Source organism: Bactrocera neohumeralis, chromosome 4 (assembly GCF_024586455.1).
Source record: "Bactrocera neohumeralis isolate Rockhampton chromosome 4, APGP_CSIRO_Bneo_wtdbg2-racon-allhic-juicebox.fasta_v2, whole genome shotgun sequence".
Lineage (NCBI taxonomy): Eukaryota > Metazoa > Arthropoda > Insecta > Diptera > Tephritidae > Bactrocera > Bactrocera neohumeralis.
The window spans coordinates 22,981,840-23,002,081 of NC_065921.1; the positions used below are offsets into that span (position 1 = coordinate 22,981,840).

The 20,242-nt window shown below is 35.5% G+C and overlaps 1 protein-coding gene across 10 annotated transcripts in view; it reads left to right on the forward strand.

Annotated features, from left to right (window-relative positions):
* Positions 1-20,242, forward strand: part of LOC126757502 (semaphorin-2A) — a 297,429-nt gene that overhangs the window by 256,314 nt on the left and 20,873 nt on the right. For all 10 annotated transcript variants that reach the window (XR_007666745.1, XM_050471467.1, XM_050471469.1 and 7 more), the window contains 4 exons: positions 1,148-1,216; positions 10,308-10,415; positions 13,421-13,558; positions 15,605-15,737. Coding sequence is in view for 9 of the 10 variants with exons in the window: in XM_050471467.1 (XP_050327424.1) it covers positions 1,148-1,216; positions 10,308-10,415; positions 13,421-13,558; positions 15,605-15,737 (448 nt within the window). In the remaining variant the exon portion in view is untranslated. The remainder of the gene's footprint in view (positions 1-1,147; positions 1,217-10,307; positions 10,416-13,420; positions 13,559-15,604; positions 15,738-20,242) is intronic.

The window sequence follows — 20,242 nt, forward strand, 5'->3', positions numbered from 1 at the left end:
TGAACAAAAATAACATGACAACATGACACGAGTCACACGTAATATATTTTCTTTATGCTTCTAACTTTAAGATAATTTTTAATTTTTTCATTAAATCTCAACAAATACGGTTTGTGTTCAAAATATTACAGGGAAGCTTTAAGCTTGTGTTAGTTAAGTCATAAACCTTTTCTTTCTTTTTAACTTATACTGTGCGGATAAAAAAGGGTAACAGATATATCAGAATATAGTTTATATTTGACAATCTCTTTTATTTAGCGAATTCTAAATAACTTCTTCAGCTGAGTATACAAAATATGGTACCTAAAAATAAGTGGAACTTTATTTGTAGTAGTTTTACAGCTTTCTGTGTATTTTTATGACAGTTTCCACGAAGAAGTAAAATATTTACGAAAATACCGCATCAATTTCTCTCACAACTTTGACCCATAAGCGAAATTACATTAGCAGCTATCAAACACTTTACTATGTTAACCTTATGTTCTATTTCGAAATAAGGTTAATAGGAGTGATGTTAAATTTAAAAGCTCAAATCCCAGCTTAACACACACATGAAACCACACATAACAGCATAAAAAGTATTATTGGCTGTCCTCGCCACATATCGGGCAATTCATCTATGTCAGTCGCTTAGAAAGCAGCACCGGTGCTACTTATGCATTTACACTCTATGATGCCAGCATAAAAGATGCAGTGAAATACTATAGTGTGAATACAAAACTACGCGATTGAACATAAAGCCAAGGTAGAATTGCCAAATGAAACTGTCACAATCAAATTGAACTGTCAGTGTGAATGAAATGAGCAGAGAGACGACCTGCAAAAGTATTGCGAAAAGATTAAAATGTTGACAGGGACTGGGGGAGAAGTGGTGCAGCCGTGGCACACACGTACACATATATTGTTGTGCAGAAAATGTAGAAAATTTCAAAAAAATCCGAGACGTAAGTTGCATTGTCATGCAATATTCCATTAGCAATAATTCTATCTGCATTGTAGGTCATAGATATTAGTATATGCTTATGTGAAGCAGTTTTAAACGCTTATGTACTAGTTTTTATTTCCGCTGTTTTTTTATTTTTTATTTTTTATGAACATGCTCCAATTTTATACAACCTCATCTTATTCTCTTCTTTATACTTTACAGCGCGATGTTATTAACTTGGAACCCACACGCGACGATGTTGTCAGCTGCGTCTCCAAAGGCAAGAGCCAGGTAAGCCAAATCCGCACGTGCACAATATAATACTCACATGCAAACCTATTCATACTTGTATATATATATCGTATCACTAAGTTAAGGACGTAAGCCGCTATTTTATCTGCTTTGAATAAGACTATGCCGCGGTTCAATTCAAAATTTCGCAAAGCCTCTCAAAGCACAGCACAAAATCCACTTTTCTAGGATTTCCCAAGCGGTTGACTGTCAGTGGTGCGCCACCAGTTGGTTGGTAATTTTTCATATGCGCAAGTACATAGTTTTGTACATGCTCGGCAACGCATATTCCAATTGCAATCTACTTAAAGCCAAGTCATTCTTCTTTTTCATTTGTACCATTTATCGCCGCTTTTCAATTTATATCAAATTGTAAGAGCTTATATGCGGCAGACTTTTAAAACTGGTAGGAGAGAGTAAAGGAAAATCTCCTAAATACAGGTTTGTCGAGCAAATACAGTATCGGTTTTAGAGGGATGAACCGCTAAATACTTTGCCGACAAAAATATGTTTCTTACGTGGTACTCATGTAGTTCGATATATTTGAACCAGCGTTGCTCAAACTTTTTAAACCAGTCTGAAAAAGCTTTTCTGAAGGTCTGTGAATGTGCTTGGACGCGTTAACTTCCTCACTCGAATCAACCCAAGGAAAAATGTTTACACATTTGTTAGCACAAGAAAGTCTTACGGGATAAAAGTTCTTAGTCTAATTCGACTAATTTCGCAGTGGCGACTGCAGTGGTGTTAGCCGATGCCTTGATATGGTGAAAGAGCCCTTTTATTCGTCATATAAGGCGATTTTTTTTTATTAATAGCCGATATAAATCGCTTGTTGTGAATTCCAGAAAATTTTGCCCCTCATTTTTCTGGCAGAACAGTCTTCGCCTTCTTCGGAACACGTTTCCCAGGGAAAGTCAATTGCTTCGACCTTGTCCTGGTATCCGGAGTATACCATAAATCCGTGTGACATCGACGATCATGAAAAGTCGTGGAAGCTTTCAGCTTGCGCTTAAATACCATCAAACACTGTTACTGTAATGTAGTCTTATGGTTGTACTGTTTTCCGAAGTGAGCAAGGCTGCCAACCATAGTGCTGACAGTTTTGTTGTAACGCTTATCTAGTACCCGTTAGATTGGTACAATTCAGATAAGTTGTCATCGAGGTCATCAAACGGTAGGCCCAGAAAATGTACTGCTTCGACGGGGTCGGACTATTGGGAGAAGGGTGTCAGATGTATATGCTTAACCAGTCATGCAAAATGGTTATTAGAGTCATGCGGGGACGCGTTGCATGCTAGACATACAGTTGGTATGTCTGGGTCGATTCAGGATAAGTAGAAGTTTAACCCGCCACAGTATTCAGAACGAAGCGGCGAGATCTCACGTGATCTTTTGAGATGCCTACTATCTCAGCTAACTCACATCTTTCAATCCGTGGAAGATCAATATGGGTGTCTCACAGCAAGGACCGTGTTGAAACCGATTGCACACTTTTCTGACTATCACCATTGAAAGAGAAAAATCACAGAATTCAGCATTCAAGTGGACTTTAATTTTACTAAACGTTTTACTTAGAACAAGCAAGAACCGAGTCAGCGAACTTTTTCTACTTTTCTGAAATCCGTCCGTTGTACGAGTCCCATTTGACTAACAGTAACCGTCTACGAGATGGACTAAATATGAGTATTTTTGTCTTGCGATAGCGGCATCAGCGAGAGCGAAGACTAGATATTTATGGTTTACTCTTGAAATCCCCGATATTGAGTTTTCAAAACATGTCTTTTGCAAGGGGTCCGCACTCCGACCGATCCAACTTCAATATGTCATGGTCGATTAGAACTCCTTTTCACAATGACAGTCTTTAATAAACTTACCCTGGCCGATACAATACCAGAGCATCTCATCACTTCTTTCGCTTGGAGCAATTGTTTGAGTTTGGAAATTTTTTTGTATAAGAGATAGAATTTTTGGGGGTTTTGTGTCGCTTCCAATATTTATTTACCTTCGTATAAAGTATTTAACAATATTGAGAGTCTCAGCAGGTTTGGCCTACTGTTTGTAAAACTTCATATGGGCGCAGCAATAATCTGCGTTTCGAGAGTATAGGAATCTCAAACTTACATAAGATTGGAATACTTAAAACTTAAAAATGTAATAACATTCTTATTAGGATTAATACTTCAAGAGATTTTTCATTGTTAAGGGGTTATACTTGTATACAGTCAGAAGGCCGAAAAAAGAGAATTTCCAGAATTTTTTCTGATAATTGATTGAATTCAAATACTTTACCGACGAAATTTAAATCATTAATAAATCAAATATTCATAAATATGCCCTCAATATTGCTGAAAGAATTCAAAATTACTCAAAAGTGCATTAAAGACGCAACCGCACTGCTATTCATTCAAATACTTTGCAGAGACAACCATATATGAGGCCGCTTATTCAGATGCTATTGCGAACTAATAAAAACTAAAACCCCAACTTTTCACTATCTGAATTCGGAATCCCGTCAAATAAATGCGTGCGCGCATCGCTTCATTGCGGACAAATTCAATTTTTGCTACTTTACGAAAGCTTCCGGGAAAGCGCACGGGAAGTGAGCAAATACACATTTACCCTATTACTTAAACACACATGAGTGCTTATTTCTATACATGTGCATATGTATGGGTGTGTGTCGGTGCAGTCAAGTCAATTTAGTGCACATATCCTTTGAGATCGACGCACCAACACACATGCGAACCCATCACACGCAACCGATTTACTGTGACTTTTTGCCTGCTGCGCTTCCCACAAGCATTCGTTGAAAAACAGTGAAAAAAATGAAACTATCGCGGGCGGCTACCAGCAATTTGATTGATTTTTATATCATCTTCAGCGCGCGGCAAATGTCTGCGTAATAGAGCAATTCCTCTTCACACCCGCATTCGCATTTAACGCGACGTCATTGCGGTTGCCGCTGCTGCTGCTGCCACACACACACATACACAGTCGTACGTTTATATGTTGCTGCTTTTAAAAAATCTCGTCATCTTATTTGTGGCTTGCAATTTGTGCACATTGCCTCTGCCCCCTGTTCACTGGTGTTTGCAACCATCTGCTCTTGGCGGAATCCCTATAATGCGTGGCTGGCGCTGCCCCAATTGACAGCGCAACATCTTGCAATTTTCCTCACATTTCTCCATAGTTGCTTCAATGGGTTTTCTTTCTCTCTTCACCCTTTGCCGGTGCGTGCCACAGTACGTTGCTGAGGATTATTGTGCGAAATATTGCAGAAAATTTGCTGTTTTATATTTTGCCCGCCTTTATGATATTTATTTATATGCATTTTGCTTTGTATTTTCCCCAACGCATCTTCTTTTCCGTAACGGCATATTCAGCACAATTCCTGCAACATTTGCTACTTTACAGTGTTGCAACATAATTTGCGGCTTGCAATTTTGTAATGAGCAACTTGTTTTGTAAAGAAATTTGATTTCGTATTTTACTTTGCTGCAAAGCCGATTGTTTCTCTGTTTATTAATGCACGAGAACGGTATTTATTTGTTTTCCAATTTGCGGTAATAGTGTTGCAACATATTTTAGAAGATACTAGAGGGCGTTCCCGCAACATATTGTTGAGTAAGAAGCACAAAAACTTTTGAAGTTGGAAAATACAGTTGAAATGTATTCAAAAAAAGATTAATATTTTGAAAAAATCATAAGCTTTTCTTTATACAATTTATAAACTATGGTTTCTTTAGAGTTATATTACCTTTAAGTGACCAAAGTTTGGCTTCACTAGTTCTCACAAGCCAACGCAAGGGTCATCATAACACAATCTTATGAAAACAAATTAAGCCAATTTAGCTCCATTTGTGCCAGAATTGTCGCCTATAATAAGAGGCATTCTAAGAAAACATCAAAAAAGTCCGCAAAAAAATTTGAGATGGCTATGAAGTGAATTTGTTAGAGATAGCGGGCACTCTAGTGATATCAACTGATCGCTCACATTGTATCATTCATGAATATTTGGGTATGAGAAAGCTATTTGCGAAGTTCACCTGTGACCAAACCCAACGACGAGTTGGTGATTCGGAACTGTATTTGAGAATTTTCAAGCGTAATAAACACGAGTGCGAAATGATCATTTTCACTGTCTAGTCGACTGTCATCCGATTGGACTGCACACGATCAACCCGGTCCAAAGCGACTATTACAAAGCGGTGTTGGACTTTTGAGGAACAAAATCACCAGAAAACAGTACACTGTATCACAAGTCAGTGAAAACAATGACAAATGAATTGAGCTTAGAATTGCAACCACCGTATGCTGCAAAACTGGATCATACCGACTATTTCCTGTTCTGATATCTCGAAATAAAGCTTGTTGGCAAAAAATTTAGGTGAAATGAAGAGATGTTCGTCGAAACTAAGGCCTATTTGAAAGCAAATGACTAAATGGTATCAAAAAGTTGCAGGGTCGCTATAAAGAGTGCAACCTTTGAAGGAAAACGAATTTTGCACAAAAAAATGTGTTTCACTAAGGTAGAAGACTTTTCATTTGACCTGTTGGACAATCGAGTTGGAGGCCGTGTCTTTTCGGCAAAAGTAGATACCAGCATCGCCTTCCTACCACCAAAGCCCGAAAATTTCTTCAAAGCAGAGATCGCAGCAAATAAAGAAAGCCTTTTTGTTTTGATAAATAGTGTTTTTTCTCACAACAAGAAATAATTCTATATATACAAGTAGCCAAGAAGCTTGGAAATCACTAAAGCCTCGTAGGGTTTTATCCAATATGAGTGAAATAATACCTTTAACTCTTAGTGGATTTAGCAACCTTTTTAACGAGAAACCTACAATGAATTTCAGGACATATGGATATTCCCGGTAACTTTGAAGCAGTTGATCTAGCCACTAAGAAAAAATGGGAGTTATATGCCCTGGCTATTTGTAAATATTTTATAGACAAACATGGTATATCTACAGCTGGTTTCGGTAGAGTCTATCCTTAACTTGCTCACCAAGCAGGGAAACGTGGCATGAATGCAATATGGATCGCATAGCTCGACTATTAATTTCAAAAGAATAGGAACTTTAGTGGCAGTACTTGCAGAGCACTGTTTGATTGGCACACATGCCAGCGGACTGTAAAACAATATAAAACATCTTCTATTCAAATGCAAAGCTTTGAATAGGAGAAGAATCGAAACTATCGGTGGAGAACTTTCTCAGTAGCTCAGGTAGGCTTAGAGAGGACTTAATGGAGTGAGGGTAGTTTGGTTACGGTGATTTCTCAATGGGATTCCTAAAAGGCCTAGGTGCATAGTCAGACATCCGCATACCTACTTATCTATCAGGGCAAACTTACAAAGAGCTCATTTCCTTTTAGTCAGTCGAACTGTATTAATAAGCATTAAACACATGACTTAAGTGCTGAATTGAGTGACCCAACTTTTTACATAATTCATTGACCAAAAGCTGATTCCAACACTTTGATGTTTCGCGATTCATAAGAACCAAAAACAAAAAAACACAAGTGGCTATCTCTTCAACTTTAAAAAAAGTATAGACCAATAAACCCTTTGACATGAAAACGTCATCAGACAGCAAATTTTTAGATGTAAAATGGTCTGGCGGGTCTCTTCCGAATTTCCCGCTCTACAAATTCGCAAAATTTATTGACGGCTATCGCTTATGAGCGTAAAGTATTCTATAAGTTCTTTAGATTTCTTCACGAGTCTCAAAAATATTTATTTTATTTATTTATTTATTTATAATAATTCATATAACAAAAAGAGTTTTATTATATAAATACATAAACGCAGCACTGGCTACGAGGCCTTCAGCCGCCTTGTAATTATAACTAGGTGAAAAAATTCTATTTGCTAAGGGTTGGTAAAGATGTAAGTTGCTTAAATATATTTTAACAAATCGTTGGTTTTTAAGAATCTATATACAGTCATAACGTTTTTTTTCTGAAGGTTCACTTAGTAGTTTAAGAGATCAATGTTGCCAGAGTTGTGGGCTGTTGAGTGAAGCATCGGACAGAGTGTGAGTAAGTGTTTGATAGAAGCGGTGTCATCGCAAAGGGGGCAAATGGATGGGCTTTTACCCGATAGTAGGTGGGCGTGTGTTATGATAGTGTGTCCAATCCTTAATAGAGTATATGTCTTCATTGCGCTAGTTGGAACTGTTGACGAGTAGATTATTCGATTTCTGGCTGGGTTTATGACCGCGTAGTGATGTTTAAATGTTTTCCATTCGCTTGCGTTTTTTTGATGCCTTTTGTGCTTAATAAGGTTAGAAATGTCTTGCTTGGTTGAGACGTAGTATGTTAAGGCAGGAGTTCTGGCTACATTGTTCGCAGCGAGGTCTGCAAAGTGGTTGCCTGTAATACCAGCATGGCCAGGGATCCACATTACTTGGATTTTCTGAGGGGCACCAATGACCGCGTCTCTGATAACTTCTATTATGGGACTGCGATTGGAAGGAGACGTTATTGCAGACATACACGATTTGCTGTCGGTACAGATGAGGAACTTTCCTTTCTCAAAAATAAATGTTCTATCTGTTTAGTTGCTGCTTAAGTAAATTTACATATTAGTATTGTTGTTTGTCTAAGTAAATTTCATTTATATGTCAAACACATTTGGTGGCTTTGACAGCAATATTTCTATAACATTATATAACTCGAAATCCTTCCTTTATGAATACTTGCATATAAATATATAACATAATATAAACTGCGTTTTCAACTATTATGAAAAAATATGTATGCAAATTCTGAGGCTTCCTCTCATATGTCTCAAAAGTTCCCTGATAGTCTCAGCTGCATCGTAGTTTATTTCAATTTCCATTTGCTTGGAGCACAGATCTAAATTAAATGCTTTATATTACACAGCAACATATTTCAGAGTCGAACGCACTCAAGCAACCTGTCATAATTTGCAAATGACAAAATAAAAACCGAAAAGAAACTAAAAACGGAAGTTAAATTGAAGTAAGGTAGGAGCAAGTTTGGGAGGAATCGAACACAAGCTAATCAAATTTGTTAGAATTATAAAAAAAAATTACTCTTGTATATACATTGTATTTAGATCGTCATTGAAAAACAAATTCTAAAATATATATTATATGAATGAATATCGTATACCCCACCAAGTTTCATTTAATTATTTGTATGGGCAAAACATCAACAATTTTAACACTAACTGATTTCAATTTTGACTTTAGTTCCTTCAATCTCTACGAAATCATAAAGATCTGAAAAAAAGTGTTATTTTGGTGCAGGAACCACAAGTTTTTTCCATATAGTTCTGGAGTTTTCAGGCCAATACTTAATTGTTTTTAAATGATATAAATTGCTCTGATAATACTCCTCATTTATATGTGGCATTGTTGATTATTCTAACACAATTAGAAAGAACTTACAGACAACAAATTAAAAACTTAATGTACTTTTTGTTTCAAAAATATTTTTAAAATCATACATGTTTTGGAACCTTATCGAAAAAGAGAATCGCAAAAGTCTACAGTAACACACTGCCGTTAGAAAAGAACCTCAAAATATACTATATCTATTCTTTCGCCGGTGGACAAGGTTAAGTACTTAAGGCTTATGCTTGTTAGGAAGTTATCATGGAAGCCAGCCAACGAGCAGAGAGTGAAGAAGATTAAGAACAGGAGATGGTGATGTTCTAGCTCCATGAAACCAAAGCGAAACCAAGAATCCTTCATGGAGTCGTTGTCTGGAGGAGGATAATCGGATAAACCACACTATCTAAGGAGCTAAAGGGTGCCCAAAATGTGGTCATCATCGGTATTTGTGGTGCACAAGAATAACACCAACAATGGTACTAATTGCGGCGAAGGTTGCTATTAGACGTAAGGAGTCTGAGTACATTAGGTGTCCGTGTAGGAATACCCTGAAATTCTCCCCAATTTCATCCGATTGGAAACATGTCGGGATTCTTATATTCTTTGCGTTCGAGCGCTTGAGCTTTAAACCTTCAGTGAGCTCGCAAGAGTTGGTTAACAACCACAACTTGTGCGTTTGCATGCTGTTTCTGCCCAGACTGAACCGTAAGGGGTCTTCCGGAGTACTTAATTAAAGGCAATCTCATTAAATTTGTAGGTTTTGTGACTTGCTACTGTCCAATAGATTCTTATGCGGTACGGCCATATAGTTATCGTCGGTCTTTGTCAGACATATACAGAGGAATGCGAATTGTTACATTCTCTCCAACCAGTTTTTGCCAGAATAAGATTGAAATATCTCAGTAGACATACCTTCGACGAACCTAACAAAGCACAAATCTCTGCCCAAATGTGATCTTGTTGAGGGTTTACCATACCTAACCTAACATTACCCTAGACAACTTTTGAATTTTAGTAAATAAATTTAAAATTTTGGCTAGACCAACATTTGCATCCAAAAGCCTTCGTTTGGCATACTCATAAATTTGGAAACAGCACTATTTATAACTCGTTTTCCGCTGGAGCTTTGACGCTCAGTATAAGAAGTTCTCACTGAAACTTTGAAACAAGCTTTCCATGTCAAGAGATTACAAAAAAACAACAATGTACCAGCCGAGAGATCATAGATCTGCTTTTAGGACCGAAAAATATCCGTAATAAATTCTTTTAAAATTTAATAAAAACCTTGGTTTAAAAATGTAATTGATTTGGATCTTGCAATCAGTTTTGATAGGCTTTCTTGGAAAATTAAATCTACTGTTCTAATATACATGCGTTGGGTACAAAAATTGTTAATAACTTCTTGCAATATGCATGTGCAATCGAGCAACACATCGGCAACAGCTGTGCAACTACGCTTCCAATCGTGCAATTTGTTGTTTTTGCCGCTATTTATTTATTCACTGCTTTTTTGCTGTGTGTAACAATTTTGTGGCGATAAATGACAGAGACTGAAGGAAAAAATTGTGAAAATAATAAAATATTGCAAAGTGCAATATGCAATATGTAGAAATTTCCCTCACTCAACACTTGGCATTACATAACAAATTTTGCACGAGCTGTATGAATAGTTTGTTGATTTTTATTCATTTCACAGATTTTTTCTATGCACTTGTTTTCTTTTATTTCAGATTTTCGATTGCAAGAATCACATACGTGTCATACAATCAATGGAAAACGGCGACAGGCTTTACGTTTGCGGCACAAATGCACACAATCCCAAGGATTATGTCATCTACGTAAGTATCAATAGAAATAAACACCAAGTTGTAGACCAAAAAAACATATCTATATATATACATACATTTGTAAAAATGCAAAGTCATAAAAATAACAAAATGAAAAACATGTGAAAGTTTCACAGTTGCAGCAGTGTGGTTGCAGAGATGGCTGGGAGAAGGGCACTGCGAGCGATAGCTTACAATCTAAGCATTCTTGCATTTTTCTCGTGGCTGCCAATATGCACACATACATACAGACATTCAAACACATATGTGACACATCTGATAAAATCACTTTTTTCCATTTCACCAACTGCAATTGTCCGTCTGTCCGTTGAAAGCGTTTATCTGTGCGTCAATAGAACGCTTACTTTCCTTTCTGGCGAAATCAACTTGCTTGCTTCGTTTGACTCGGAACAGATTGCAGTTATCGCAGTGACTCACGTAAAAAGCAGTTTTTACTATTATCCCAACTCTTTGTGTTTGTCCTTGTTGCAGCAAAGTGAATCCTCAACGGTTTTTAAGACACACACACATGCTTCAGAAGGATATTGTTGACATAAGCGGCAAAAAAACTGTGTTTGAATTTTTTGCATTTGTCACATATAAGACTTGTGTGCTTTGTCATTGCATGTGTCCCTGCATTTTAGGTTATGGCGCTGGGTGATAAATGGCAACGGCGACCATATGTTTTCCTTCAATTGACACATATTTTTATGCGAATTTTTCTTTTGTATTTGAGTGGTACTTTTTACTGAAGTTAAGATGCATGTTCATATATTTACTAGTAAAAAATTGGTCAAATGTATTAGTGTTTATTATTCATGATGATGCTATTTGATCCAGACTAGCTGATTTTTAAGTTATGAATTTAAAATCATGATTGCTTTCATCGCATACTCAATATGGGAAAAAGAGACTCATCTAATGGTTTATTCTTTTATTTTATTGAGTATTACTTAGGTTTTTATTCCTGTAAGGCTATAAAATATTTTCAAAATAATTTTGCAAAATTCCATGAATCCTTCGTTCAATATTGGTATTCATGCAGTAAGGCTAAAAGTTTCGAGGGACACAAGTTGGTCGCATGGAGAGAGAGGTGAGGAGAAAACATCCATGCATTTTATACTTCTGAAGTTGATACACATCTATGGTCTTACCTTCGCTAACCAAGAGACAAAGCAGAAACTGACACTGGCCGTCTCGACAAGTTGGTGACAGGCTCAAAGCGTTTTGTCGATTTGTGAGGGCCATTTGGTCAATTATATTGGAGTTTTAGGCAACACAACGCACAAGCATTCTAAGCTTCGAAGTAAGATTCCTATTAGAATCGACACCTTAACCTAACCTAATATAATCTAGCTCAATATAAACCAAGGTTCAGTCCGTGTACATAGATCCAGCGGCTGTGAAACTAAAAGAAATAATCAGTAGTCACTCAGAACGCATTTTGAGACCAGATCAAGTATATCGTTTTATAATCTTAGGTAGAGCTCGTAAAGGCGCACGACTCATTTACTTGTCTTAAATCGCCAGTATAATGCTTCCAATGAAATTACCTGTATTTCTTATGCTTTTTGTAGGCAGCCATCGAAAGTTTGGTGCTTATTGGATTTAATATGTACATATATTCAGTGTGTGGTTTGTGATAGACTTGAACATTCACAGGGAGAGAGATAAATGGTCTTAAGGTCTGTAAATAATATCTCACGATATTTTTAATAAGTCCCTAGTTCTATCATATCTACCTCGTTACCTTGATTTGGTTATTGATTTCCATCTACTCTGAGCCATTTGTTTGAATTTGTATAAAGGTCTCTTTTGAACCTTCTAAGCGATTATGATAATAACTCTGCATCGTCTCAAGAAGCTCTTAGCTTTGTCAATATGTCGTCGCCGAAAATGATCTTTTGGCTGGTAACTCAAATTATGAACAAGTGGAGTAGACCTGACAGTGAGCTTAAAGCCTTTCTGCATTCGTTGACTACGTTGGAATTAATATGAGGCGTCAACAAGCCGACAAAGTAATCCAATCCGTGCATATGGTTGCTTTTTGTATCCTCCAGTATTTATTCAATAGAACTCCACAGCCCATCTCAATATCAAGTACCTCCGCTTGGAAGATACTGGCGGAGTTTGGTAGCCGGATAGATAGAGAGAGAGTTAATTCGAGCATATAGTTTGGATCCATCGATATATATGGAGGTTGTAACATCCTTCCCTACATCTCCTTTCCCTATACTCATCCTCATTCACACCCGAAGCGTATCCTCATTCTAAAGTGACTATTTAAATCTAACTTTAAGAGGATATTGTCTGATTTTCTTAAGTTTAGCTGGTCCAGAACGGTGCTGCGTACATAATCCTTCCACTTCAACTTCCTTATAATTTTTTCTTATAGCAGAACTTGCTGCTGCTTTCCGAGTTAAGACGTCTATGCTTAGTTAATGCACGAGCTTATTAAGTGCCCAAGTCCGACATGCCTTGATAGTCACGGTAACCCCTGCGCAGATTACACATGTCTATATTTGGTTTAAATTCCCAGTTCTTGCAAAGTATTCTAATGCAGGTTTAATAAGTCGTATTTATATACTCCCTTTTCTAATATTTCCATTTGAGTTTGTTATCGATTTCAACCCTTAGTTATTTTAGTACTAGTATCGAAATCGAGCGTCTGCATACAAAAGCACGATCTGTTTTCAGTACCGAAGTAATTTTTGATTTCCGGAAACATGCTGTTGTCGTTCTACAATTGATACAGTTCATAGTTTCGACCCAAGATATTTTATTCTCTAATGTTGAAAAAGTTCTCTTATATTCCAAAAGTCTCCCAATGAAATGTTATCAAAGTACACCTAAAGAGTAACACCGAAAATCGATGAAAAAGGAGTAAGACTTCAAATAACTACGTCTTACGCAAGAAGTGCGTTACCTGGAAATCCAATTTTTATTTCATAGAAAATATGTATTTAAACGAACTTAATATTTTGAGTCACAAATAAACTATTTTATAATCATTTCAGTCCAACCTCACCCATCTGCCTCGCTCGGAATATGTGATTGGCGTTGGCCAAGGCATCGCTAAATGTCCCTACGATCCACTAGATAATTCAACTGCCATTTATGTCGAAGAGGGCAATCCTGGTGATTTACCTGGTTTGGTAAGTAAACATGTGTTTGCTATTAATATTTAATATTTTTGTTGAATATGATAGTTTACAAATTTATATTTTGCGATTATATTTTAATTTAATTTATTTTTAATTAAAGTAGTAAAAATGTTAAAGTAAAATAATTATGTTCATTACGTCTGTAACTTCAAGTAATACATCATTAATTATGTTTTACTGTAAAATATTTACTTAAAAATATATTTGCTAAGTATTTAAAATTAAGCTAGCGACTATATACTGTCATACATATAGCAATAGGGTGTCCGCAATTTCACAAGTATTTTTTTTTTCTTTTTATTCTTATTCCAATTAGAGTGACATAAGTGAAATTCAAACGTTTTTTTATTTAATTTGAAGCACAATCAATGCAATAAATATAATTTCATTCAAGTGGCTTCCACGACTTCTTTTGCGGAAACGAATTTGATGAACTCAATTTTCGAGTACTTTTTCCACCAAATCAAGTCATATGTCATGAATAGCACGTTCAATATTGACTTCTAAAGCTTGAAGAGATACTGGTTTATTGCTAAAGACTAATCACTTCAAATAACCCCACAAAAAGTGAAATAACGGTGTTAACTCACATCTTTCTGGAGGCCATTCAATGTCACAATTTCTCAAAATAGTCGAATCTCCAAACTTTTCCCGCAATAAATCAGTTGCTGCACGTACTGCATGGCTCGTAGTCCACTCTTGTTGGAACCAGATGTAGCCAAGATCAACTTCTTCCAATTGCAATCATAGAAAGTTGATTATCATTGATCTATACCGCTCTCCTTTAACAGTAATGGTGTCACCAACTTCATTTCGAAAGGAGTACGGACCGATGATTCCACCAGACCAAAAACCAACCAGAAGCTGTCAGTTTATGTGAATGTAATGGTTGTTTATAAATAATATGTGGATTTTCTTTGCACCAGAATCGGCATATTATTCAGCATTATTGGGCAAAATCAGCAAATTTATTTACGGTAGTCCAATGTTTGATATTTTTTTATATGATTGCAAAAATCATTTCTCAAAATAAATCCTAGTATTTTGTAGTCTTCAGTAAATTACTTTGAGGAATATATAACAAAATGTATGCTCGAAATTTCAACAATTCGACGAATAGCGGGCACAGGTGGACGATTATTATTACCATAAAATGGCAAAAACGCACGAAAAGTTGCAATTGGAGAACGTTTATTTTGAAAAAAAAAAATGTAATAAATTGTAAACGTTGTTCTTGCATATATCTTTCCACGACTAAATAGTAAACATTACTGAATATAATGAAAACTACTGAGTATAACATATTAAAAATGGCCTAAATGGCACTTATAAATCATATCATTCCTATTGGGATATCCGATATTTTATATCTTTCAGCCAAATAAATCTAGTATTTTGAAAAAGGAATATTCCAATGAAAAATGTTCGCTCTATAAAAAATATTTCAGATTTTTTTCATAAAAATGTATTTATAAAAATGCTTCTTTAGAATCTCTACGCAGTTAAAATTATGCTTCAAAGGTACTGTATTGATAGAGTGCGCCACGCCGTATGAGTAACATATAATGTACAAATCACTTATACGAGTGCTCAGGGCATTTGATGTACAACTTTGACTTCATATAACTTTCAAAAGTATGTTTTGTATAAAAAAAATTATAAAGACCTTTGTAATAGAGTGGAAATTTTCGGATTAGAAGGTCACTATTTCGAAGCTGCGGATTTATTGGCTTACTGTCATATATAAAATAATCCAATGTTATAAAATTGAGAAACAATTATAATTTTGGCACGTATTAAACAGATTGTTTAGAAAGAATGCTTGTTTTTAGATCAAAATCGGAAACTTTAGAAGTCGTTTGCATAAGCGCATTCAACTTGGAAAAAACGGACACCTTAATATGCATACGTACATATATATATATAATCACCTTTAACTCGCCTTAAATGCTTCATGCTACTTTTGTTCTCATTATTCATTAATTCATTTATGGGCTGCTATTGCATAAATCGTATAATACTCTCTCTATTTTACAGTACTCAGGCACCAATGCAGAATTCACAAAAGCAGACACTGTGATCTTTCGAACGGATTTATATAATACGACAGCAAAGCGTTTGGAATATAAATTCAAGCGTACACTTAAATATGACTCCAAATGGTTGGACAGTGAGTACAAATAATTATTATAATAATAAAAACTCTGTTAAATAATAAATATTTATAAAAGCAAAATTTAAGTAAAAATCATAAATTCAAGTATGGCAAAAAATGAAAAATATTTCTTTAATTTTAGTATACTTATCAGTCACCAAAACAAGTTTACGACTTTTATGCCAATACTAATGTTTATTATTAGTTACACAACTCGTCGAAAAACTTTCTCTCACATACAATAAATATTTAATTTTAAAAAACTTCGAGTAAAAACAAAAATACCAAAAATAGTATAAATTTCGTCTTAATACCACACGAACAGTGCAGCAAAGGAAAATTCAATTTCGTCATCACACAAAACTTTGCAGACATTATCGCAACATTCGACACTTTGCCACAAATCGGCTTAAAAACAAAAGATATTAAATTTGCATAACGAATTTCGAAGATTGTCATGAGCTGAAAAAGGCCAACCAAGGCAAGCGAGCAGTGAAATATTTCAATTTAAAAATTTATTCAATTTTCTTTTGAAAAATTCTAGTCAAACTAAACCCAAATTTCCGCAAATTTATCTGAGAAAATTAGTTTTTAATGAAGTTTTCATTTTCACAAAAATGAAATCATGAAAGTTATGAAATTTTATTTCTACAGCGAAAATTCAAATTCCAAGGAAAACCTAATGAGGTAGCTGGCATTTTTTCGAAGATAATTGAATTAAGTGAAATATACAAAGAAAATTCATTAAACGAAATTATACACGCACTCGTAGTTATGCTCAAAGAAAACGAGAACATGACAAAAATAGTTTTTCGAGTTAACCAGAACATACTTATTAGTGTTTCTTCATTATTATGGCTACAGTTGTGTTGAAGATCATATAATTGTATAATATTTTGCGATTGCTTGGCTCCAGTAAATTCGTCGAACACCGGTCCTCAGTAATAAGAGTTTGATAATTGCTTGAATATCTTTGTGTTTTATAAGCGCTAGGATACTTAAATTTTAAAAAACTGGTTACATCAAATTATTTTAATAACTTTCTTAAAATACTTTATAAGGTTAAGGGGTTACATGGATTTCGGGTAAAAAAACAACATTTTTTCAAATTTTTTTTTCTCATATAAAAAATTAAATATTTTATTAGAATTTTTTATTGTTACAGACATACACTATTAACAAAGAAATTCTGAAATTTTTGGACAAAAATATTTTAAACTCGGCCATTGCGACGTCATTTCAGATGATCCCTCTGAAAAAGATGCGCCCGCGTTGGCAGGATTACTCCTTACAGAATCATCTAAAGTGCAAAAAAACGTGTTTCAGTTAAAACCTTTACTTAGAATTTGGACGTAGAAAAAAAATTAACTGAAAATCTAATTTTTGACAGATGTTTTTACAAAAAAAAAAATAAAAATTTCAGTACAAATTTCGCGGCATGCTTTTCTTTCATATAGTTGCAATCGAAAAAAAATCCTTCATCCAAGTCTTTAACAATTGTATCGCAAATACCTATGTAAAACTTCATGAAGATCGGTTGAGCAGTTCTCAAGAAATTTTGGCAATCGACTTCAAAAACTTAGTTTCGAGAAAAACGCGTTTAAAGACGGCACCCTTAGCCTAGCTAGCCTCGAGCGCACAAGTTCTGAAGGCTGTATCTCCGAAACTATTACTCGGATCAACTTGAAAATTTAGGAAAATTTTTAGAGGTATTTTAGGATTTAATAAGAAAATAAAAAATTTTATTTTTTGAAACATGTAATTTAATGTGAGACAACAGAAGCCAGAATCTGGTATCAGTTCCACATCTAAACTAAAATTATTTTCAATGAAGTGTTTAGACCTGTATATTTCAAGATAAAATAAAGCGGAAATAACTTAATGTCACGGCCTCAGAAATTAGCTTTATTATAAAAATAAAGATTTGTCATTATGCTTTAAAAATGATTTCGAGCAAATGGCCGCTCCGGCTGGCTCGACTAAGTTCAAAGAGGCTTAGTTTTCGAACTCGTTTTGCTGCAATTGAGGCCGTATGTCCACAACAATGCACCGAATATTCTCTTTCAAGGTTTCAATCACTTCGGACTTATCTGCGTAAGTCGTGTAGGCCACGCCATAGACTCACAAGGCGAAATAATGCTCTCACCACAAGTTTACTTCAATAAAATGATCGTTTCGTTGGTTGTATTTGTCCCCAAACCAATATTTAAGCAATAAATTTGCACAATTTGCAAATTTTGCCCCGAAGTAAGTCTATTTATTATGAAATGACAAATCAAACTGGGTGTAAACCAAGTAACAGCCGTCAAAAAATCACAACTCTGAAAACAAAATTGCCTTATTGAAAACAACACGTCCAAAAAAAAAAAACAACCCGATATTTAGTCCTACATTAGGCGTAAAAGGGTTGAATATACGCTCGAGCTTCGATTGGGAGTAAAATCGATTCCAGAGTTTGGTTCACTGTTATAGTATTCGGTTTTTCTGTACGGCTGTAGAGATTTCAAATGAGCAAATACTCGTAACTAGAATGTTGTATCAAATAAAATTTATTATAACTGGCTCGGGCTCTAATCCACAATCTCCAACAACTTGAAACCCATCAAAACCCAACCAAAGTTTCAACTCCTTTGCTTTATATTTTTTAATTAATTTAATACTAATGAAACAAAGTTTCATTCAATAACAATTTATAGCTTCAATAAATACTTACTTAATAGCAGCTTGATTTTTTCTTACCATTTCACCGTTACACCGCTTCAACTATCCTTAAGTCTTCACCTCACCAACTCACAATAATTATATAACCAAAATATTAACACTTAAAAAGTTTACATAACAAGACTCTCAATACAAAATGTGAAGATTGAACAAAAAAAGTATACAAAAGCATGAATTTTATTAAATCACAATTTTCATAACACCAAGGAAACAGGCAAGGTACCTTGTGCAGATCCTTGAAGCAGACACCCACGCCGCGTTAAGCCACGACGGAGCCTAGTGCCTACACAAAAGTAGTGGCGGCAGCGGCACAAGCGACTTGCCGCATCTTACAGTCTACAACTTCTCACGCTCACATCCCTTTCTTCTCATAGTTGCTTTCGCTTTACTCGCTTGCTTATTTCAGTTTTTTTTTGTTTTCTGTAGGAACTGTGTTGTAGGCGCTTGTGTGCGCGCATAGTTGGAGGCACTCTAAAGCTGCTAATACAATTAAAGTCTTTTCAGTTCAGCTTGAAAATTAATTAAAACTTGTATTGCAGCAGATTAAAATGAAAGGCGGCGCTTTGTATATGAGTATATATAGACACAGCTTAAAGAGCAGAGGGTTGAGACCCGAGGACATTATGCCTAAACACTATGCTGCAAACGAGCAGCTTTGGGCTTTGGTTTGTGAAATGTGAATGGTCAAAATCTTATTAGTCTCACGCTGAATGGCGTTCAAGCAAATTTTGTTAGCAATTATGTAGATAAATAGTGAGATTTAAGAGCGATAATCAAAGAAAGCTCATTTGAAAGCAATTGAACGGCAGAATTTATTTACAGTTATTTGGTAGTAACAAGATAATATCCTTCCGGCGATGGAAGTGGGAGCGTTTCAATGGATATTGAGTAATTTTAATATTATGCTAAGAAGTGGCAGAGATTATATAGCTGGAAGAAATTAAAAGCACAGCTTTAGAAATTAATGGAGTTAATTTCTCGACATTTTCAAAATGCAACAAATTGAGTTCAAAATATTAGATTGGTTGATTATGGAATGTTATTTTAACAATAATTCCATAATCCCGTATTGGAAAACCGCCGAGGCTCAACAAGTTAGAGTTAACCCCTAAAGATCATACCTAGTACCTGAGAGTAGTTTTATAAAAGCGGCTGAGATAGCCAACAATGATAGAAACAAGAACATTATCGTATTGCATCAAAAAAAGTCCTAAGACGCCGGAAGGGCGCAGCGGGAAACGAAATATCTGTTGAGATAGCCAAATGTGGCGTCCGCTTGGCTACGGAACCAGTTCAGGAAATACGCAAGTCATTCAAAACGATACATAATGAAATTTCCGAAAGGGCTGACAGGCGGAACAAGGTGAGAAGGATTTGCTTAGAAGCATGCAAGGTCGTCAAGATCATGTGCAACGAAACATAGCGAAAAACACTCAAGATTTATACTTACACGGTCTATAAAAGCCTGCAAGGCGGTTGTTGGCCTATGGTCACAACTTACTGATATTACTGACAATGATGGATTCAGAAAGTGAAGTGAAGTAAGCATGAGAAAAACGCTGTAAAACCTCATCTGCTTATGCCCGGCCGTATTTAGAACTCAGCTTAGCTATGTAGGAGCTTCGCAGCTCAAGCAACTTGATGATATATCAGAACTAGATATACAGTATCTTTTAAACTTCGTAAGAAACGTTGACGTCCTACACGACGTTAGCTTCAGCTCATATTTTCACCTGGCATTACAAAGAATCTGTAGGTTTAACCTAATCGAATAATCGGATATTTCATGGCCGTGGCTG